The following is a 24,335-nucleotide window of genomic DNA, read 5'->3' as shown; positions in this document are numbered from 1 at the left end:
AACTAGATTTACCCAATCGTATCGCTTCATTCTTACAGTAACTGTTAGGTTGTCAGGCTTAGTGAGGGCCTAGTCCATAGCTATGGTAAAGCTATATATATATATATATATATATATATATATATATATATATATATATATATATATATATATAGAGAGAGAGAGAGAGACCTAAAAGCATTAGGATAACCAAATCGAGAAAAAAAGTAATATTTTCATAAATACCCCTCCCTGTCCTAAGAAGTAAATAGATCGTGTGTCTGACTGATTCTAACAAACAGTGTAAGGCTAGTCTAGACTACGTGTAGTCGGTCATGACAAGACAACCAAGAGATAGTGTTTGTGTGTGTTGAGTGGTCAGGCGAGAAAATACACACTGTCGTAGTTAGTTATGCATGTAGATCTACTTTCAACACGCATTTTTTTCTTTGCTTACAATATCTAGATCTAACTGCATTTTACGAGAATGTAAACTTTACTGAATGGTCTCCCGTTAAACAATAAGTCATTAGATTAAATTAATAGGTTAGTGTGACGTCACATAAAAAAAAACGGTAAAAATCTGATCGTTTTGGATGAGCAGGAAAATTACATCAGAAAAACATCAATTACTAAGTAATTATTGCAAATTAAAAAAAAAAAAAAGAAAAATGCATTCAGTATCTGTAAATCAAAACACATATATAAAAATTGTCAAAACCATCGGAGTTTCCCTTTAAATGTTCTTCTCGTCTTATCTTATATGATACAGGCGTTACTTCAAAAAAAGAAGATGATTACGTCCTACGCGTCATGCATTTAGTCATGCACATTAACCAGTGACCTAAACTCCGCCAAGTCACTGGTTTTCCTGGCTAGCTCCGGCAACCCATTCCATGCTCTAGTAGCGCTAGGGAAGAAGGAGCTTTTGTACACATTTGTCCTAGTATATGGAACGATGAATGTGCCTTTGTGTCTTTCTGATTATTTATTAAATTTTTGTTTTTATATTTGAAGATTATGGTTCAGTGTTTTATGTATAATTGCTACTTTACTTTTGAGTCTTATACCCTGAAGGCTTTCTAAATTTAGTGATTTTAGTAAAGGTGTTATTCTAGTCAAATGTGAATATTCGTTTGTTATGAAATCTCACTGCTCTATTTTGTGTCTGTTCCAGTTTCTTAATGTTTTCTTGAGTTGAGGGGTCCCAAACGGAGGATGCATATTCTATTATTGTCCTAACCAAGGTTAAATAACATTTTAGTTTTATGTTTTTTTTTTATTTATAGAAATTTCTTTTAATAAACCCTAATGCTTTTTTTGATTTTTTTTTGATAGCTTCATCAATATGGGGATTCCATGTCAATTTTTCATTTATTATAACACCTAGGTGTTTGGTGTTTTTAGTCTGTGTTACTGGTTTACCATGATTAAATGTTTTCAGAGCAACGACTCATGAGTGCGTTCTATTGGTAGCCAAAGATTTACAACATTGACATACTTAAGATGAAGTCGTGTAGATGCTATGAGATGTTGAGCTTTATGACCTCTGACATTACACATTTTGTAGAAACAAAAAATACAAGAAGTCACACAGTTTGGATATTTTCCCATTTAATCACCTCCCCTGAACAGTAAAAAAAAAACAACAACAAAATCGAGAACTAGACATTCTGCTGGCAAACATCTAAATCTAGTTACTTCTGACCTACTGCCAATGTCCTACAGTGTCACATTCACATATTGAAAGAGTATATTTGGAAGAAAATGTATTTTATTTGAAACATTCAAATGTGTAGCTTGTATAGCATTGAACACATTAGTTCAGAAAACAAAATTAACTCTGCGACTCTCAAGGGCAAGGTCAGGATTTCTAAATAGTACATCTTCCAAAGTTATTTTTGGAGTCACACATTGGTCACGGGAATTTCCATTTCTAAAAAAAAAAACAATATGTAGTAAATTTTTATTGTACAAAATTATTTTAGCAAATAATAATATTAATTGTTATCATTAAATTGTTTTCGAACCAGGGAAGTAAAACTTATTTTTCCATATTTTAAAACATACCTATTGCAGCTAATTAGAACTATTATAGGCATTTACATTAGGGACTGTACACATAAAAACAATTTTACTTACTAGATTTATATAGTATTCTACTTATAGTTCTTTCTAGAAATTAAGGCAACATATAAAATACACACGTACTGCATTTTTTAAACGGCTAATAAATATGTATTTCAATCAGTAGAGTTTTTCTCCGAAATTATTTTTCTTTAATTATAGAAAGACAGAAATGATATAAATTTGTATTTTTTTCCTTCAAAATTCCATTACATTCAAAGCCAGAGTAGGCTAACCTAGTTCAGCTTGATTTTACATTATCTAGTCCAAGAAGCCCATAAATTCAGTACAACCATTGACTCTGGGACCTACCTGTTAACCTCGACACCTCTGGCCTTATCCGTAAGATCAATGTGTTTGATAAACAGGGCATCACGAGAATTCATGGAAGGGCATTCTGGGAAGTAATTGTTAGGCATCAGAAAAAAACGCAGTTCTCTCCCGACAGTGGACGCCAGTGGAATGTCTTCAGTGTGTGGGATGCGATGGGTACCTAGTGTAATCCAAAACACTAGGTCCTAATTCAAGGGAATACAAACACATAATCAACGCCATGAGTATAAATTGTACTCATTCATAACAACAGTTCAGAATATAAAGATTAAGTTTAATCCTAAAGGCAGGACAAACGACTAATCAATCTGACAAAAAACAAACAAACTCAGACTTAGCTTTATAAGTTGTTCCTTAAATTATACAACCCAAAATTAAAATTTACTAATGAGGTCTTAATGAATTGAAAACGATGACAATACTTTATTTTAACTATAATTCATATGATTTATAATAGCCAACACCATTTATAAAAACTTCTTTTTACTCAATAAAAAACGCAGTGTAAGGCATTACAATTTTACATAACAATATCTCAAAAATGTTTAAGAAACAAAAATAGTACATAACAAGTTTACAAAAGACAGTTTGTGTGGAAACACAAACTCAAAATCTGCCCCCGAAGTAAAATGTTTTACATAATTCGTATAATCCTTTAGAGTTGAAGATAGTTTACTTCCTAGTCCAAACCTCCCGCAGGACGACGGGGGATGGGAGCAGGAAGGGTTTGAACCTTCGATCGTCGATAAATCCAAACGACAGTCCAGCGCGCAAACCACACGACCAGTGGTCCACCCAGGTAGGCTTCAATATTTTCAGAAAGAACATCCGAATGAAATTATATCAAAGACAAATGAGAGATAAGAATGGAGAAAGAAGGTTAACAGATCTTGTGTAGTGCCCCAACCGTCCCGCAGATCAAAGGATACGTGAAAGTGAATGTAAAGTTAGATGTGAACCGGGCCTAACTAGTTTGTGGTCTATAGGGCAGATGATGTAAAGTTCATCTGTTTTTGTGGCCTACGGTTAACGAGGGTGTCATGTTGCCAGCACAACGACCAACCGCCTTTGCTTTTCCCAACTAATGTCAGGTACCCATTAGAGCTGGGTAGACTCAGAAGTTAAAAATCCCAGTCTTCACCAGGATTCGAACCCGGGATCCTCGGTTCGAACTAAATAAGTTATTTGTTTTGAAAAGGCTTAATCTCATAATCGAATCCTCAAAAAAAAAAAAAAAAAAAAAAAAAAAAAAAAAAATTTGCTATATAGAATTAATGTTCACGAAAATGATGTTTATAAGATTACTATTCGTCTTAAATTAGGTCTAACATATAATGCATACTAATTAGCTTTTTCTTATAAAAAAACTGCTTGCATAATTGATTTTAAAAATTAGAATTTTCGCTTTCAGGAAAAAAAAAAGTAGCCGTCGCATCAGAACTTTGAATGGTCTAAAATATTGTGAAGTCGGATTTTCAATATCTCTTCTAGTTTACGAGATCTAAACGGGACGGACGGACAGACGGACAGACGGACAGACATTTCGCACAAAACTAATAGCGTCTTTTCCCCTTTCGGGGGCCGCTAAAAAGTTAACCCTTTTAGACCTAGCAATCTATGTGGGGTGGATGATGTGAAGCTTATTCGTGTCTATGGTGAAGGTTATCGGAGGCGTCATGTGACCAGCACAACAACCAATCGCCTGTAACTCATTTACATATGTCAGATAAGAGTTGGAGAGATTCAATGGTATGACTAAATCCCAAAAGTTCAAAAGACCAGAGTTTACCGGAATTTAAAATTCGAGGCCTCTCGGATCAGAAGTCACCACGCCCAACCAAGAGAAATAAAAAGTAATTCAAAAAGATTTCAATGTTTCAAAAGTACAAAAAAAAGTAAAGTTTCCCTTTTCAGACCTTGTGGTCTATAGGGCAGAGGATGTAAAGGTCATCTGTTTCTGTGGCCTTTGGTTAACAAGGGTGTCATGTGGCCAGCACAACGACCAACCGCCTTTACTTTTCCCTCACTAATGTCTGGTACCCATTAGAGCTGGGTGGACTCAGAGGCGTCCGAAGATCCCGAAATTAAAAATCCCAGTTTTCGCCAGGATTTGAACCGCGGTCCCCGGTTCGGAAGCCAAGCGCTTTACCCCTCAGCCAGCACGTCCATGTTTTAAAAAGAAAAACAAAATATTTTATCTAAGGTTTACACTCGTCTGACTATGCTGTATCTATATCTAGGTCGCAGCTGGGAATGTTGCACACCTCAACAATCTTCGGACAAGCCTTTTTTATTATTTTATTTTCTATTTACCTGATCAACGATACTTTCATTGTCGTCATAGTATTTGGTGAAGTTGACCACTGGGTCCAGGTTGTCCACATAGGCATAGCTCGAGCTTGAAAAACGTTCGCTGTCTTTAAACTTAGTGACCACCATCTGATGACGAGCCCAGGGTATTGACCTTTCTCCCCCAATGTTTTCAGGTAACAGACTATGAGCTATTCCTTCGAGATGAATTCTGTTAGAAGGAATATTTTTTACATTTTTTAAATACTTATTTGTATGTTTACGATGCATATTTGTTGAATAAATACACAATTGCATGACTTAATATCTGAATTCCGAATTATACATAGAGATGCAATATATATATATATATATATATATATATATATATATATATATATATATATATATATATATATATATATATATATTATTTATAAGTTATTTAATTAAATTTTTCTATGACCAAAACAACTGCTAGGAGTAATGATTTCATATTATGGAAAAATGATGTTTTAATAAATAAAATTCATTAATTTAAAAAAAAGCCATTCATGGTATAAAGTTCCCATTTCAGGCCTTGTGATCTATATGTCAGACGATAAAAAGGTCGTCTGTTACAGTGACCTACGGTTAACGAGGGTGGCAATGTAGCCAGCACAACAACCAAGCGCCTTTACTTTTCTCAAACTAATTTCAGGTACCAACTAGAGCTGGGTGGACTCAGAGGTTCCCATTTCAGGTAAAATTGGCAACTCATGAGAGGCTGGGAAGAGCTGGCTGAATCAAGGAGAAAATGTGTACGAGATTTTGCTGTCCAATTATGAAATATTATACGTGATTAATTTGAAAATTGTACAATAAAGCGTTATATTATATATAAAAGCAAGTTGTTCCATCTGGTATATGGCCTTCTTCAATTGCGAAGTGACTATGGATCATCAAATAGATGATAAGATGAATGCCTGGGCATTTTCTGTGGTGGGATAGATGTCGCCCTCATATTTTTCTCTCCACGCAGCTGATGTGTCCAGAGGAACAGCAAGTGCCGATACTGTTTGGGGTCAGCGGCGTCGCAAGCTCTGCCAGGACGGGGCACTGAATGCTGCTAACTACCTATAGATCGCCGGCTCCTAATTTTTAATGAGGGTTGACTCCCGAAGCCTTTCACATGACTGGGTATAGCGGCAAGGCTGAAGAGGTTTTAATTGAGATATATCCTTCTCTTAGGCGAGTAGCCAGCAATGGCTAACGAGCCCCTTCTGCCCGAAGCTTACTGGTTAAAGCGCCTATCACTCGCCTTCGCCCCTACTTCTGTTAGTGAAAACAGTTCCGCCATACTCAATATCTGAGCCACACTTGAAGGCCAGGAGTTGGACTGGTTCTCAGAGGCATGTCATTAGGAAGAATTTTATAGTTAGCGGAGTGCTTATATTCTTTACCGCTTCCGGTAATAAAACCTTGCGAAATCTACGTCTAGATGTACATAAATAGACATCGCTAGCCAAAAAAAAAAAATATAAAAAATTTACTCGAGCTGTTGGACCCCACGATGACCTGCTAACTATTGTGAAGAAAACTCAAACTAAATCTGTTATAGCCATATTACAAGGTCTAGCATAGACCTTTCTTCAGGGAACAGTAACAGGAAAAACAAGAAGAGGCAGATAGAGAAAGTGATGTTCTCCTCAGGTTAAGACGTTGAAAAGACTCATGAATTCCTGATGTAGAAAACAGGAAGTAGAATGAATAAAAATTGAGTTACAGTTCAATCAGTTCAGTCAGTCAGTCAAGTGTTATCCTCTGGACGAGGCAGTCAAGTATGATTTTAGTAGTAGCAACTTAGAGAGTCGAGCTGTAACTCTGAGTTAAGTAGTATCATTTGGGCAGTTGAAGCCAGTGAACACTACGCATATTCCTATTAGTTTTTCTCTCCACTGACAGTGGACCTCATTCATCAAACGTAAACAAACAACATTTAGCACATGGTGCTCTATCTCTTCTATATAATTTACTATCTCATGTTTAATTCATGATGGTTGTCACGTGACATTTTTTTTTCATTGTTTTATCAATAAGATCACGTGACTAAATGTTGTTTGTTTACGATTGGTGAATGAGGTCCGTTGGATATTTATTATTGATGTATTATTGTTACCCTTGTGATGCGGACGTTACTTCTGGTTTATTCTGTAACTTATCATCTTTAACACTCAATACTGTTATGCGGATATAAGTATGTTTCACATCGGAAGTCTTGATGTAACTGCCAATAAGGTACAGTATAGTTATTATTGTCATTAAATAAACATTATATTTGTCTGCCAAAGAGAACTTGAGTCAATCTGTAATGTCTGTGTCTGTCACGTGGCAAGTGTGACTCCAGGAAGCACGTACCTAGCAGTCGACGCATTCGCGACACATTGGTAGTAACCAGTCCAATGTGTAATAGTGATACAGCATTCTTCATCATTACACATTGCAACGTTACACAATTTAACCTGACGTTGACAAAGGCAGCATAAAAGAATGGACGAGCCTGCTTACCTTTCCTTCACCTATCCCTTGGGGCACCAAGCAAGACTCGCCGACCGTCTTTCTCCATTCCTCCCTGTCTTTTGCCTTTGTTAGAACCTCTTTCAATAGCAGGCCCTTCTATTCTTTTATGTTGCTTCCCATCGCTTGCTCTGTCTGCCTCTTCTTCTTTTTCCTGGTACTGTTCTCTGAAGGAAGGTCTTTGCGAGCCCCGAAGATCTTGTAATATGGCCATAGATTTTAAGCTTGCGTTTTTTTACTATAGTTAGCAGGTCATCATGGGGTCCGATCGCTGCAGTAATCCTGCCTGGTTGAATGTGATACTTCGGATCCTTCTGTAGCATCTCAATTTCATTGGTAGGATCCTCCTCTCTAGTTCTGCAGTCAGTGTCCAAGACTCACAGGCATATTAAAATGTGGCCATGACCAGGGAGCGCATCAGTTTGATTTTGCTACCGAGGGCTAAGCCTTTGTATTTCCATATTATTTTAAGTTTTGAGAGGGCTGCTTTGGACTGTGCTATTCGGGCCAGTAGTTCGGGTTTCGTTACCTCATCTGAGACAATGGCGTCGAGGTATTTGAGCTTGTTAACACTAGTCAGCTTTTCACCTCCAATACTTATATCCCTTTTAAAGCCCTGATGGCTATTGGTCATCATTTGTTGTATTTTTTCGGCATTTATTTGTATACTATATGCTGAGGAACTCTTGTCAATGTGCAAAACCAAGTCAGCTAGTTCTTCTTTCCCTGCTAGGCCATCAATGTCATCTGCGAATTCCTCTTCCTCCATTGCTTACAGTACCTTCATAACCCCCGAGAGCATCGTCCAGTATCCTCTCAAGGAAGATATTGAAAAGTGTTGGTGAAAGTAGGCAGCCTTGTCTTACTCCAACTGTGGTTTTGAACCAGTCCCCAATATTATTGTTGAAGTACACCGCACTGGCGGCATCCTTGTAGAGTTTCTGGATAACTTTAATTATGTTTTTATCATTGTTCTACTTTTCCATTGTCGCCCAGAGTGCCACTTGCCATGCTCGATCGAAAGCTTTCTTGAAATCAATAAAGACAAGGAAAAGATTCTCTTGGTGTTAGAGATATTTTTCACAGAGTATTCTGAGGTTTAGTATTTGTTCTGTTGTGCTGCGACCTTGTCTAAAACCTGCTTGTTCTTCTGATACAATGTTGTCTGCTATCGGTTATTGTCGATTTACTATAATTTTTAACAGTACTTTTCTTGAATGGCTTATGAGGCTGATGGTGCGATAGTTTTGACAGAGTTGTAAATTGCCTTGCTTTCCAATGCAAAAGACAGAGAGAAATGAAGAAAGATGTTCGACAAATCGTGTGTGCTGCCCCAATGGTTCAACAGACTAAGAGATAGATGAAGGGAAGTGAAGAGTTAGGTTGTGTTTGCTAAGCGCCCAAAGGATCAAGGAAACCTTGTTCCAGACACCCCTCCCGCCACATGTCCAGAAATGTAATAGGAACAGATGGCAATGACCATGCCTCCTAAATGACATATAGTAATCCACACGCAACAAAATGTGAAATCAAAGCGTTGCCTGTACGACTTCTCCTGCCCTAAATGACATATCGTAATCCACACGCAACAAAATGTGAAATCAAAACGTTACCTGTACGACTTCTCCTGCCCTAAATCATTCCGTACGTTGTTGTTGTAGACTAAATGGTATTTAGGTTTCCTAAAGTTGTAGTCGAAAACAGCTCTCTTCTCCGTCGGTTTCAGGTCCCGAATAATTTTAGTCTGGTGTTTGATTACGTCTGGATCCTTTCGCCGTCAAAACAATAAACAACATTGAAATGTTTTTGTTTACTTATATAAATCTAGTTGTTATTTTCTACACATAATTGGCCAGTGAGATTTATAACTAACGAATATTCAAACTTCATTAGAGTAACACCTTTTGTAAAATTACTAAACTTAGAGACCCTTCAGGAGGGCAGGCATATCGATAAAATAGTTATATAACATAATTTAGAAATAGAAACGCCAAACCTAATAAAATACTCAGAAAGTCACAAAATACAGGCACATTTCTTATTCCATACGCTAGAATAAATTAATCCAAGAGCTACTTCTTCGCTGTTGCCATTAGAGAATGGAATGGGTTGCCCATAACAGCCATGAAAAAAACTACTACTTTGCAGAATTTAAGTAACTGATTAACATGCATGACTAGATTGACTAGAATCTACTTTGTTTCAAATAATAAAGCAACAGAATACTGCTTATTATTCAAGTAAAACATGCTAAGAAAAAGGTTTGCCCAATCTGATTAAAATTCTCTGGTATACGTAAACCAAAATAGATGCTTTTTTTTATTTTTTATTTCTATCTTTGCTCAATACATTTTGTGTTTGAACTGAAGACAAATAAAGTAGAAATGCCTGTATACAATCATTGTTGAGCAAAATGGTGCAGAGAATATACTATGTCAAAAAGCACGACTCGATAATATCTTCTCAAACAAACAGATACCTAAATAAATATTTCTGATCTTGTCTTTTGAAATGAAAGAACATCTATCATCCTCTATTAACAAGTTCACGAAAGCTTTTGGACATTTATGCGCTTTAGGCAAAAAAATGATATAAATAATGTTTGTTTAAAAAGTATTGTTATGGTTTCGAAATGTGGTAATATGTATGATAAAAAAACAATTTTCTAGTCTAGACAAAAAAGTTTGGGAACCACTGATCTAAATCGACCACCTGTCGACAATAGTTATGGATGTGGCAAAATTTGCGCAGCCACGGGAAATACTGCATTCCTCACTAATCTTCGCACTCGAAGTCAAGCTTTATTAGTTATTAAGAACAAAATAATTACTTTCATTAATAAAGATTAGAGAGAAAAAAATTATCATCACCTGTTGAAGTGGTATTTGATCCTTAACAATGTTCAAAGTCTCATATCTGTTGCATGTACCGCCAATGTCCAGATCCACCCTAAAATGGGCGAAAATTTGATGAATATTTCCAACGATATTTTTGTTAATACGGTAGCCATATAAAGTTTCCTGCCTGTTGAAGTAGCTCGGTAAGAGGTAACCTATTAGAATAGATCCATCTCAATAAATGTAGAATGAATACGACTATAAAGTGATATTCTAAACTAGAAGTTTACAAGAAAACCGCATACAACTAAATCAGTGTATTCAATCAGTTTTAACAAGAATAAACTAATAAATATTTTAAACAATAAAATACAAAATAACTGCTTTTTTTTTTAAAAAAAAAAGCTTATATTAAAGGATTTTATTAGCTTGGATCAGTCATGTTATTAAATTTGTAGTAAGCCTCAAACGACAATCGATAAAGGGGACTTATTCAACTTATACCACCACTTCAGTCAAATCTTTTTTCTTTCCCTTGCTAAGGAAACTAATTCAGTTTATACCACCACTTCAGTCAAGTACAATATCTTTCCCTTTTTGAGATATCAAACAAAGTAATTTATTATTTCCTATATTTTTGTTCTATTGATTCTTGTGCTGTCAGGTAAAAGAAATAATTGTGCAAAATCTCATCTTGATCCGAGATTGGGTGTGGGAAAAATAAAAAATAAAAATAAGTAAAGTACCCATTTCAGACCCTTACTATCTATGATAGAATGTTTGTAAAATGTTTTACATAATTCGGATGTTCCTTCAGAGTTGAAGATAGTTTACTTCCTAGTCCAAACAGGATTTGAACCCTCGACGATCGATAAATCCGAACCACAGTCCAGCGCGCAGACCGCACAACCATGCAGCCATATGGCAGATGATGTTAAGGTTATCTGGTTCTGTGGCCGCCGGTTAACGAGGGCGTCAATGTAACCAGCAACAATCAACCGTCTTAACGGTTCTCCAACTCATGTCAGGTACCCATTAGAGTTGGGTTGGCTCCCTAAGAATCCCAAAATCTAAAATCCCACTCTTTACTAGGATTCGAACACGAAACCCGGCTGTTAAGATGCTAGCGCTTTAAACTCTGCCACCAAGCCTCCATTTGTAAAAGAAAATTCGATTTAATTCATCGACTAGGATCTCATAATTTGCTATGTTTTCTAGCATTAAATAAACCTACATTCTAACCATCAAATACCTGTGTTGGTTAACTGCCCTTGAATGATTCCATTTTGATGAAAAGTGAAATCGATGATGTAGTCATTGCTGAACACAGATAATATGGACCTAGGAATCGATATAAAGTATTGCATGAGTAGAACTACTTGTATAGAAACTGTTTTTAACAATGTCTACCTAAGCTAGGATCGAGTAAAGGTTTTGAACAGTGTTTTTTTTTATGAAAAAAAGTATAGTAAAAATAGTGGTTTTTTTTTAGTCACACGAAAAACTAAATCTGCATAATTTTAAAGTAGGCTTAGAATCCGAGCAGTGATCTTCGTTTCTATTATATCTGAGGCGGATCTAGCCTGAGGGTTCTTTTTGTCTGCACGTCTGAATGAATGAATTCTTTGAATGAAATGTTTATTTTTAACTAGCATTCAAGAATGTACTTACAACAAAAATTTAATGTTTAATTTAACAGACAATTAGGACTGAATCAGGTTACTCGATAGAAAGAGCCTCGAGACTTCTGGTAAAATGAATGTTTCACTTACCTGAGTGTTAGGACTGAATCCAGCATCCCTCCATAGAAAGAGCCTTGAGACTTCTCGTAAGATGAATGTCTTCTCAGTGGTATTCCGGCGTTTTGTTCAAACAGACAGAAGCTTGAATCATAGGAGGAAGGCTCATCTGTAAGCTGGCCCCAAAATGTCTAAGGAAGTTTAATGTAACATTGAAATTGTAAAAATGAAATAGTTATCATATAGTGTCATATAAAGAATATCAATAGCTTTGTAATATTTGTAATTGTTGCGGGTAATCACAAGCACTAGTGAAACCGCGCCTCTATTTAATATAAGCAGGCTTTATATTGGTTATCGTCTATGTTCGACGACAGGGCTCTAATTCACCTAATCATTTGAAAATGTCATGGCTCTAACTCAACCTTTCTTTATTAAATGCCATGGCTCAAAATCAACTTATCTTTATTAAATGTCATGGCTAAAATAAAGTTATATTTATTAAATGTTATGGCTATAACTTATCTTATCTTTTATTAAATGTCATGGCTCTAACCCAACTTATCTTTATTAAATGTCATGGCTCAAAATCAACTTATCTTTATTAAATGTCATGGCTATAATAAGTTTAATTTACTTTCATTGAGCGTCATGGCTATAACTTAACCTTTTTTATCTTTATTAAATGCCATGGGTCTAAATAAACTTACTTTTATTAAATGTCATGGCTAAAATAAAGTTATATTTATTAAATGTTATGGCTATAACTTATCTTATCTTTTATTAAATGTCATGGCTCTAACCCAACTTATCTTTATTGAATGTCATGGCTCTAACTCAACTTATCTTTATTGCGTGTCATGTTCACTTTGTCTCCCTTGTTGGCCAATGAAGAGCATTTTCCCCACATATCCACAACCAAGTATAGATCTCGTCCCTCCCACATTTCGATTTATAAATGTATTATGAAGTAAACCTAATAAAAATCATGAAGTTCAAGTGAAAAGATCAAGGTAACACAATCATGGTTCAAGCATTTGAAAATAATTGTACATACCTGGTTAATTAGAGTTGAAAATTCAGGACAATCTGCCCCTGGAATTAAAGACTTGGAATGTGTACCTAACAGGACTGCACTGTCGGGGTACGAATACATTTGCTAAAAATAAACATAATATAGATATACAATGGAACGAGCAAAATCTTAAACACAATTTTGCTGGAACTTAAGGCAAAAATCTGATCTACGACATACAAAAGAAATAATAGAAAAAAAAATGTATCTTTAACATATTCACATCCGGTGTAGTTGACTTTGTATGTATGGTCAGACTTATTTATATATATATTGAGCCTATGCCCTGTACTTCCACAGTACTGTGGAGAGGTGGGGAAACACATTTTGTACAAAGCTTATATCAACTTACTCTGTCTGTCGAATACAAATTGTAAGCACGTAGTTGTCCTCGCTTGTCCATTCTTAGATCGACATAAAATGTAATAGATTTATTCATTGTCCCTCACAAAACATGTATTCATCAAAAAATTGACCAACCGTTTTATTAATTAGTCATAATTAATGAATTTTATTTTATACAGACTGTACTTGCTGAGGGGAGATAATACGTTGTGTAGAGAATTAGGTCGTCGCCTAAAAATTGAAACTAACAAAAGCCGTAAAACATTTATGGCCAAAAGTTTTTGCTGGCTCAATGGTTAGTGTGTCAGCTTGAGCCATCGAGTTCGATATCAAATCAAACAACTTTTTAAAAAATGCTTTAAAAAATTAAACACCAAAACCTTCACACAGATACAACCCTTCTTCCTTAGGTCCAACTGTGATTGGACCATACACATTAAGCATGACAATATCAATGATATTGCACTAAACAAACAAAAAATGGGTAGAAATTATCGCTCAGTAAGCTGTACAAGAGAGACAGATCACATTGAGTAGTATAGTTACAGTTACTTATAGTTAATTTTTTTTTATTAAGGTACTAAACATTGCATTGGAGTATCTGCGCCATATTTAATTTTTTAAAAATTGTTTAATGGTAAAATATGAAAACTTTTTCGATGTTAAATAAAGTTTTCTTCTAACAACTAAAAACATGAACTGTTAAGGAAATGAAACAAATTATGGTGTCATAACTAAAAATTACGAACTTGTTTTTCATATTCTTCTTGGCCCTGATGGTTGCCCTTGTGAGTAGTAGCTCCTAAATATACATCTGGATAATAGTAAAATTGCTTCGTCAAATGTATCCAGTTCTCAAATGACTTTTGACTACTTCCAAGTGAGAATTACAAACAAGCGATGTAGTATACTCAAAAGATAACATTGCAAGTGCCATATTATAACGTTCCAATATTTGTAATTCCTGTCATTAATGTTGGCATACCGAGGAAAAACCCTTATTATTAACGTATAGTAAGAGAACATACAAATAATGACATCTCTGCTACCGACCTGCATGGGAGCGAAACCAGAATAATATATGGAAATCTCTGACAGACCAATTTCATAAGCGATTCTCTCCCCTTTGAATCTAATATCATACACTGATGGACCAGTAAATGGTGACATTCGAAAGTTAAATGTCCAGTCCAAGTATTTCACCTGGAAAAAAAAATCACATTTCAGACATCACTTTATGTGTTGATTTAGTTCATCAAATATGTAGAGCCAAGCAAACAATACAATTACAATAACTTAACATGCCGACCTGTCTGTCTTTCAAGGAGTATCTTTTCCCATCTGCTTCAAACTGCTGAGGCGGTCTCTGTGAATTTCTCGGGGATGGAATTCCTTTGAGATTCAAAGTTGAGAAGAGAGTCTCGCTTTCAACAGGTTTCTGAAGTTTTAGTTTGGGGATGCTGAAATAAGTCACAGACCTCTAGATTACAATAGAAACCTACAGCAATACATTTACCAAGAAAAGCTTGTCTTCCTTATAACAGCAAAGATTTGCACCATTAATTATTAATATGCCAATTTTGGCCATCCCAAAGACAATAAGAAAATTGACGATTATTGTTGTTACAAACAGTATGACGCAATGCACAAACGAAAGACATTGTACTCTCTCAATTATTTACTTGCATATATTTGTAATGAAGCGTTCATTGGGGGGGGGGGGGGTATTCCAGGCAAGAGGGCGCTGTGTTCTGAAAAGGGGAGGTTTTAAAAGGCTTTATTTTCATTGTAGCTACAAATCCTTGTTTGTTAAACCAAGCACTATGTACCACTGTTTAAAAAAAAACAACTAATATTTGAACCAATTTTTTTTTTCCGTTTTCGAGAGAGATGCTGTGCTAATATGTTTATATTGCGTCATTGTTTGTTGTGAATGTGTTTTGTAAGGAAGTACCTAAAAGGATGTGACGTAATAAAATGATAGTCTTCAATGTTATGTTTAACTCTGTCATCATCATCATCACTCCTTTGAGTTCCTCATGGAGCATAGGGCCTTGACAAAAACACGCCACTCTCCACGGTCTCTTGCTAGTTTTTTTTATGGTTTCCCAGCTCTTCCCGGTCCTCTCGGCTTCTTCAAATACACTTCGTCGCCATGTTCTTTTTGGTCTTCCTCTGCGTCTTGTTCCCTGGGGGTTTCCACTCTAAGGCCTTCCTAGCTCTGTTGCTGGTATCTTTCTAAGTGTGTGACCAATCCATCAACACTTCCTCTCTAAGATCTGTACTTCTATATTTTTCTGTCCTCTCATCTCCCACAGTTTGGTGTTTTCTACTTTAGGTTGAACTATGTACTGTAATTTATTTATTCTACGTGAAAACAGAACAGACGCCTCTCAGGCAACATTGATTCTACATTTTGTTTCAAAACGTCTCCGCTAGAAAGAAGCTTCTGGACCTTGCCACTTCAGAACGGTCACATTTTTCCCGACTGTCGTACATAGTAACGTTGACTACTTTTGCTAACAATAAAAATGATGATGTCTAGTAACTGAGCGTCTTATTCACCGCCAGGACGATCTAACGGCGATTACGCCCGTTACAAACTTAGGTGCGCAATATATATCTGGTGGTAAGCTTCGCGGCGTTCCTGTACCACCTCATCGTGGTCGCCGCGTGAACACTCCTGCTCTATTAGGAGTGGCCAAGGGTACAGGTTGCTTGCCGCTGATGAATGAGCAGCCGGCAAGTGTAAAAGGAACTCAAAGGGGTTATGTCCAGCCCCCCCCCCCCGTGGGGCCCCGGGGCAACGGTGAGTAAGAGACCCACGGGTTCTCCGAAAAGCGGATAGCGCTGGACACAAACTCGAGGGTTGGTCGGGTTCTCCTGGGACTCGGCTGATTCGCGGGTCTCCAATTGGACAAAGATTGGGCTGACTGGCGCGGCCTTAGAGGGCTGCGTCGGGCGGACTGGTTGGCGTCCACGAGCTAGGATCTATCTAGCCCGTCCCCTGTGAGGTAGTAGAGGAACGCGCTTCCCAATAAGCAAACGGTCTTCGACTTATTTACAAACATGATTAATACACAACAAACCAGAAAACGCGGGTACGAGCAGACCCAAACAGGCTCTGTCGCGTGGGTAGTGGGCGGCAGGCCCGACTTCGTAAAGTCCTCTACTATTCGCCCCGTGGTTCCGATCCGGCGGAACCTGTCGAACCACGACAAATTAGCGAAGGTTCCCCTTCTCAGGACAAAGCCCTCTTCCCAGGCTACACTGCATTCGTTCTTCCCTCGGAAGAACGGTAGCCAAGGTGTGGCTAGCCAACCACACCAACCTGGTGATCATGTCCCGCACCAGGCCCAACCCCAAAGTAACATCCAAAAGGCCCAATCGAATACGACCAAAGAAGCGAGGACCATCGGTCCTCCAAATCACCAACCATTACAACGGTCCGTCGCTTCCAGTCCTAAACCCTTAGGGAGCGAGAGACTTAGCCAGATCAAAGTACTTCAGCTCAATATCTGTGGCTTAATACCTAAGATATTTGAGCTCACGAAACTCCTCCACGAGAGGGCAATAGACATCGCGCTGTTGCAGGAGACCTTGGTAGGCAAGAAAAGAAGTAGCCACATTAACGGCTACACGGCTTATAAATGTAAATGCGATGAGTGCCGTGGAATTATCACATATGTAAGAAACGGAATGACGGTTTCACAAAATCCTGGCCCTCAAAGCGGGCGTACCGACGCCATCTCGCTTGACATATTCAAAGCTGGTAGAAAACTTACGGTCATTAATTGTTACAATCCGCCAAAACACGAACTTGCCATTAACCTCGGCAATAAGAACATTCTAACTAAAACTCTAATAGCTGGGGACCTCAATGCCAAGTCTCCTGCATGGGGCTATGACGCAACCGACTCCTAGGGCCAAAAAAGTCCATGAAATTCTCAACACTACGAACTTATTCTGCTTGCAGAATAAACATAGTCCGCCAACCCTCCAACACACTGGAAACGGGTCTATATCGAGACCCGATTTAACACTTATCTCTGCAGACCTAGAGGGGAAAACCACAATCAATGTGCTTGAGGATGTTGGGAGCGATCATAGGCCCATAGAAATCTCTATTGCCCTCTCAGAGGCCAGAGGTGTAGCCACTAAACGGCCCTAAAAAATGGAGCTTCACCAAGGCTGACTAGCCAGCATACGGGGCGGCTGTCGACTCCGCCCTGTCGGGAATCGCGGTGGAGGAAGGGACAGTCGACGAAAAATACGTCGAAATGACTGCAGCGATTTTGGGTGCGGCTGGGAAGTTTATCCCGCGGACCTATCCCGGCATACGGCATAGACCCGCCTGGTCCCGAGAATTAGATCGAATAGTCAGGGCCAGGTAACGGGCGAGGCGAAGAGCACAAAGAAAGGGAACCCCCGAATGCCGCAGGGAGTTCAACGCATTATGCCGGAAGGCCAGCGAGGTGGCTCAACGTGTACGGGCGGACCACTGGAGGAATGCCTGTGCCGGGCTGGATCTTCGGGATACTTCCAAAGCCTGGCGTCTTCTTCGTAATCTTGAGGCCAAAGATTCGGCGCGTACAGCCACCCCATTATTGTCACCCAGTGGGGATCGAGTGGTAAAAGATCAAAAAATGACCGACTTGCTTAACAAATATTTCGCTTCCATAAGCAAGTCCGAAAAGAAGTCAGCCACGTCTATAGCCCTCAACAAGGAGCGTAAAAGACTCGAGAGAGAGTCGAATGGGTCCAAAGACCTGGACACGTGCAATGCGCCCTTCGCCGTGCTGAGCTGGATAGAGCGATAGCTAAGTGCAAAAACAGAAAGGCTCCGGGGCCAGACAAGGTTACTCCTGAGATGGTAAAACATCTCGGGGGTATTGCGAAAGACAAGCTCTTAGAGTTTGCGAATCGGACCTGGGTAGAGTCCAGACTACCCAGGGCCTGGCGCTGTGCTACCATTGTTCCAATACTAAAAAAGGGCAAAGACGCGACTAACGTGGAGTCCTACAGACCCATATCCCTGACATCCACTATCGGCAAGATAGTAGAACGGATGGTTTTGAGAGTGCCTGTATCCTAGCGCCAGAGCAGGCTGGCTTTAGGGCAGGCTTGAGCCCGATCGACCAGGTCACAGTTTTCATGCAGGAGGTGGCCGATGGGTTCCAGAGGTCCGAGAGCACATATGCAGTTTTTATTGACCTAAAACAGGCTTATGACCGGGTGTGGAAGCAAGGCCTCTATCTTAAGCTTAGAGCCATGGACGTACGCGGGCGGACCTACAACTGGATAAAACAGTTCCTAACGGAGAGGAAAACACGAACACAGTTCCAGTACTCTCTAAGTGGGGAAAACAGCCCTACAAGAGGATTACCCCAGGGATCCACCCTCTCATGTATCCTTTTCATGGCTTTTCTTAACGATTTGCCCAGCTCACTCCGGTGTCGCAAACTGTTATATGCCGACGACATTGTCCTCTGGTCAACCGGGAAGAAAGCTGACCAACTTCAGGCAGCATTACAAACCGACCTCCATACCATCTCCTCGTATTGTTCAAAATGGCAGATTCAGATAAACGTTGCCAAAACGACCTGGAGCCTGTTCAGCCTGGGAATCGACATTCTTGGGGCCCCATTTGAGCTCCAACTCGGTGGGCTGCGACTCAAACGTGAAAACACGCCAAAATATCTAGGAGTCACCCTAGATAGGAAGCTCTCAATGCACTTGAACATCCAGGACGTTGAACGAAAGGCCTCGGAGAAGCTTGGGTTACTCAGAAAGCTAGCCAGTACCAAGTGGGGCGCCCGAGCTGACACGCTCCGCACACTGTACACAGGGGCTGTCCCAAATCGAGTACAGCCTGCCCGAGCAGGTGTACGCAAGCAAGACGGCCCTCGAATCACTCGACCGTGTACAGGCCCAGGCTCTCAGATTCATTTGCGGCACCTATAGAACGAGCCCAACTTCAGCTACAGAAATCCAACGTGGCTCCTCTCAGCCTGAGGAGAGAGCGCGCGTGCTAACGGCCCTGGAACGCTATAAAAGAGGCGAACCAGGGCTACCGACCCATACATTAGTCACTCGGTGGAGAGTTAAAAACAGGATAAAACGGACATCATTCATGCACTGCGCGTTAAATTTGAATGCACAAGCTGGCCTCTCCACTGATAGGGTCTCAATTCGACGGATAAGCACGTGTCCGCCCTGGAGGAGGCAGCCCACTCCTCCCATAAACTTCACCATTCACGGGTTGGAGGGGGCCACAAAGAGGCACACACACCCGGATTTACTCAGGAAGATGGCATTGGACACACTAAAGACCTACCCGGCCGATGCCATTTATTGTTACACAGACGGGTCGGTCATGAAGGACCCCGTAAGAGCTGGGTATGGGGCCTATATCATTTACCCAGACCATGAACCAGACAAGCTGTCAGGCGCATGCGGCCTCGCTGCATGCAGCTTTGATGCTGCATTAACGGCGATTACCAATACCCTCAATTTCGTGCTCCAAAAATTACGTGAAAAGATAACCGTTGCGACTACCGTTTTAATGGTTACCGATTCCCAGTCCTGCCTCCAAGCCGTGGCTGACTTAGGGGGAAAGTCCAAATTGGTGGAAGAGGCATTAGGCGCCGCAAATAACATCCGCCTACTTATTGGAGCTGTCATCGTTATGCAGTGGGTGCCCTCGCACTGCGGCGTGAGGGGCAATGCCGTGGCTGATGCTCTAGCACGAGAAGGAGCGCTGGCCGTGCCCACTTTCGAGGCACCAAGTACGTTTCAACAGGCTACGACAGTAATACGAGAGTGGGTACATGAAAAGTGGTTGAAATCCTGGGATGACTCCAACACTGCCAGGGGAGTCTGGCAGCACATGCGCCGCCCAAATCGAGAGGACCCGTGGTGGAGGCTAAAAAGGTCGGAACAAACAACAATAGCGCAGTGGCGTACGGGACACTGCCCCATAGGTGCGTATTTCGCCCGGTTCCGGCCAAATTTTGATGCCCGTTGCCGACACTGCGGGAAATCAGAAGAGACGGTGGCGCACGTCTTGCAAGAGTGTCCGCAGCTCCGCGAGCTGCGGGAAGATGTATCTAGTGGTTCACTATGTTTGTACGGAAGCTATGAGGCACTACGCCAAACAGCAGAGTTCCTTACCAGGGCACTACGGGAGACCTAGGCCTCCCTGCCTTGTCACCAATTGGAGTTCATCTCAGGTGGTAAGCGTGGCCGAGAGGCTAAGTACGCTTGAACTTGGCTTACCTATGAAGGGGATTGAGGTTCGACTCGAGCTGAGTTGTGCTCACTGCAGACAGTTCAAGGTCGTTCACAAAATGTAGTTAGTTTAGATATACTCATCGAAAAAAAAAAGTCTGACCTTTATACTGCAGTAATGCCCAAAGTACGGCCCGCGGGCCAGATACGCCCGTGAAATGATTCCATCCGGCCCGCAGAAATGTCGGCTCAAAGTGTAGAAATCCCCAACTTCCCCCCCCCCCCCCACACACACACACACAAAAAGGTTGAAAAATGTATCTTTACCTACGTTAGGGGCTTGATTATACGTTTTCTAACAGGAAAAGTGAACGGATCTTTACTTTTTTTGTGGAACATTATAATAAGCCAACATATTTGATTTGTAAAGAAAGTGTGGCTATTTTAAATTACAGCAACTTATAAACTGCATTATAAAACAAATATGAAGAGATTCTTTGTTTGAGACGCGAGTAAAAGATTGTTAAAGTACGTCTAGATATTGGAAGATTGATGGGAATCTTGACCCAAAAAAACGCAAGAAAATGAGTCGGTTGTAAAGCCAGCTATAATGTTGCTCATATTTTAAGTAGAGAAATGAAGTCATTTTCACACGCGTGAAAAAAAAAAGATAAATTTCAAATATCCCATTAATTAATGAAGCACTGGATCTACATGTTTCTAATCAATTAGTTTCAGGTCAATTTCGTTTTGGCCCGCAGGTCAAATTATGCAGGGCATCAAAACTTTATAGGAATTACTTCAAGGTTACATAAAAGTTAAGTTGAAGGTTACTGGGGGGGGGGGGGTATATATGATTCGTTGAAAAAAAGGTTTAAAAAGCCGAGACTAGTTTAGAAGAGAGAAATTTGGAGGTTGTTTTTTTTTGTTGTTTCTTTGTTTGTTAAAAAGTTAAATCTAGATGTCGCTAGTTCAAAGTAAAAAAGTATGTTTATTTATTGATCATCATTACATCATTATTGTCAATTGTATCCATTAACTACATTGTCTCTTAACGGAGTTTAAACTTTGAATTATAATCACGGCCCCCGGCATCTACATATAACAGATGTATTTTTAAAAAATACTATGCAAGTCTTTCTCTTTTTATCTCGATTTTGTAAGTGTATAAGTATGTGTGAATACATTTAAATTGTGTTTATTTAAACGTATTTATAGAATTCATCTAGAGATAAGTCTTTTGAAAACATTTTTTTTAATGTAAGAGTATGAGAAACGAACAAAATGAAAACAAAAATGTAAATAACCTGAAATGATTTCTCATCTAATTATTCCGTCCCCACCTGTTTGAATTGTATCCTTCAACAAATTCTTCAAGACTCTCGTATATCTGACCTGCATACCAAACTTTGAGAACGGACCATCTACTGAAATCTGATCCAGTGACATCACTTAATAGTGCAAAGTCGACTGGGTGTAGAAATGGATACGGGATGTTGTATTGGGCAGACAGCCAGGTCCACCTTCTGCAACATTGTACAGAAATACCAACATTAACTACAGCAGCATAAAAAATATGCAAAATACGAACACACAATATTACAAAAACCTAAATTGTTTAGTATTTTGTGATCTCATTACGAGGTTATCTGTTCGAACAATCAACATGTTTTTTTTTATTCTAACTAATATTGAAATATATATAACATGATAAAAAAGAATTAAACTAAAACGTCCATTTAGAACCGATCAGTTTATAGGTCCGTACAAGTCAAATTGATAAGATTTGAGGCCAGCGATTTGAGAAGGCATTGTGTGAACCAGCACTGCGGCCAGATGTTTTTACTTTCAGCAATTTCTGTTTAGTAAAGTGAGAACTCAGATTACCAGAGAAAAGAAGAGAAAGCGATATGGGAAGACAACATCAGAGAATGGACAGATCTGTCATTCATAGAGAATCTAGTGAATGTAAAAGACAGAGAGAAGTGGAGAAAGATTGTACAGATTATTTGTAGTGACCCAAAGGTCGAACAGACTATGGGATGAATGAAGGTAAACGAGTGACCAACATATTGTATACCTCATTTTACAGAACTATTTTATGTTGTTTAATTTTATTTGGGAGGGGAGCTAATCAAAGGTTCAATAACTGAAATCTTAGAGTTTTTTTCTGCGTTTATGTGCTTAAAACTATCTTATTTCTTCTCGCTAAATGCAATCCATTCTGTTTTAACGAACATTCGGTTGAAAAGAAACTTTGCAGGTTGTCAAGAGATAATATTAGATTTAGCTCGAATTTTTTTTTTTTATTTTTTTTTTAATTTTTAGTAGTGACATTACCAACCATAATGTTATATAAAAAAAATAGGAATTGACAATAGATATGAATAAATAGACACCAGCTAGGGTAGCGTCGTATAGACTCTGTGGAAATACTGAAAAGTATTTTTAACTTTTGTGTTTTTTCTTATAGCGACAACGATAACTGTGGTTATTTATCTTTTGTTTGACAAATAGATGTCTGATTTACATCTACACTGATCAACTCATTAGTGCTACAACGTGGTGTTCTGGTTACTTCTAGTTTGTGTAAGGATAGTTACAATGGCTTTGTCTGCATGAGATGTGAAAAAATATGTAGGTCGCATTTTGCTTTGCGTAGTTATTGTTACCGGTCGTTGACTTATAGGACCAAACTGCTGGTAGATTTTAATAACTTGCTTGTGAACAAACTAAACATAACTTTTTTATATTATAGACAAAATCAACTTGTGATCAAACGAAATAAATGTAGACTTAAGCAATACAATTTTTAACAAAACTTAACTCATTACAATAACACACATTTTCAGTCTCACGTTCTGGTGTCGTCTGTCCTAATTTAGACCAAATGAAGACTATGTTGCATCATTCGCAACCAATCGCAAACCCCTTCCCAGTGTGACCCTATAACCACACACACACACACACACACACATACACACTTGCTACAACAGTATCATGTGAAACAATGCACTATTCCTTAATCTTCGGAATCGAGGACACACCTTAAAAAAAAGGTTTCTTGTACGTAAAAAAAAAGGTGTAGAATGTTATCCTTTTAAAGGGGACAACTACCTGTTAGTATCACCAAGATAGCTTGTTCCCACTGGGAAAATATCAAAAGTTAAGCATCCTGGCTCATCGTTTTCACAAACTGTGGCTTCATAGCTCTCCAACAAAATATGCTCGATCTGCAATGAATGCACATGTTAGATTTAGTGATCCCTTCCTACGTATACTTTGAAAGTGACTATAAGTGTATGGTGTGATGTGGAGGGTTCTTTGTTTTCTTGTTAGTTCTTTTTATCCACTTTAAGCCACCTCTAATCTTCCAACTATTATATTTTTTTTTAAGAATTTCTTGCACACTGCTATTATAGAAATAGGTTTTAGGACCTGAGAAATATGTAATCTCTGAGCAGATGTAAAAATAACGAATGTTGTGCAATGTCTCCCTTTTTTTAAATTAAAGTTTGGAAATCTTTACAATCTATTTCTTTAAAATAACGTTGAATAGTTTACAGTTCATAAAAACAGGACATTTTGTAAATAAGATGTTAAAACGTTTTCCCTATCTCAAATTATCTTCACTTGCAATGCAGCTTCATGTGTTAATCTGTACATGTGTTAAGTAATATCTACAGACACTTGTTAAAATGTGTCGACTACCTTGTCCTTGATTTGTGCCCAAATTGTTGTGATTGCAACTTGTAATTCTAAAACTGCAACTGGCCTTGGGACAGAAAAACAGAAGGACTGTATACAAAGCTAACCATATTTATG

General features: G+C 38.8%; 1 protein-coding gene across 1 annotated transcript in view; it reads right to left on the bottom strand.

Moving 5' to 3' along the window:
• Nucleotides 1–1,576: 1,576 nt before the first annotated feature.
• The window catches only part of LOC106079840 (putative amine oxidase [copper-containing]), a 28,528-nt gene continuing 5,769 nt past the window's right edge, over nucleotides 1,577–24,335 (bottom strand). The window contains exons 5-17 of the mRNA XM_056004975.1: nucleotides 24,222–24,285; nucleotides 23,628–23,743; nucleotides 21,854–22,036; nucleotides 14,590–14,740; nucleotides 14,334–14,483; nucleotides 12,918–13,019; nucleotides 11,894–12,051; nucleotides 11,374–11,462; nucleotides 10,155–10,336; nucleotides 8,898–9,052; nucleotides 4,753–4,960; nucleotides 2,419–2,624; nucleotides 1,577–1,915 (exon numbers count right to left, since the gene is read on the bottom strand). Coding sequence (XP_055860950.1) covers nucleotides 1,804–1,915; nucleotides 2,419–2,624; nucleotides 4,753–4,960; nucleotides 8,898–9,052; nucleotides 10,155–10,336; nucleotides 11,374–11,462; nucleotides 11,894–12,051; nucleotides 12,918–13,019; nucleotides 14,334–14,483; nucleotides 14,590–14,740; nucleotides 21,854–22,036; nucleotides 23,628–23,743; nucleotides 24,222–24,285 — 1,876 coding nt within the window. The 3' untranslated portion in view covers nucleotides 1,577–1,803. The remainder of the gene's footprint in view (nucleotides 1,916–2,418; nucleotides 2,625–4,752; nucleotides 4,961–8,897; nucleotides 9,053–10,154; nucleotides 10,337–11,373; nucleotides 11,463–11,893; nucleotides 12,052–12,917; nucleotides 13,020–14,333; nucleotides 14,484–14,589; nucleotides 14,741–21,853; nucleotides 22,037–23,627; nucleotides 23,744–24,221; nucleotides 24,286–24,335) is intronic.

Source organism: Biomphalaria glabrata, chromosome 11, assembly GCF_947242115.1.
Source record: "Biomphalaria glabrata chromosome 11, xgBioGlab47.1, whole genome shotgun sequence".
Lineage (NCBI taxonomy): Eukaryota > Metazoa > Mollusca > Gastropoda > Planorbidae > Biomphalaria > Biomphalaria glabrata.
The sequence above is the reverse complement of the archived record's forward strand: the minus strand, read 5'-3'. Positions and strand labels throughout refer to the sequence as shown.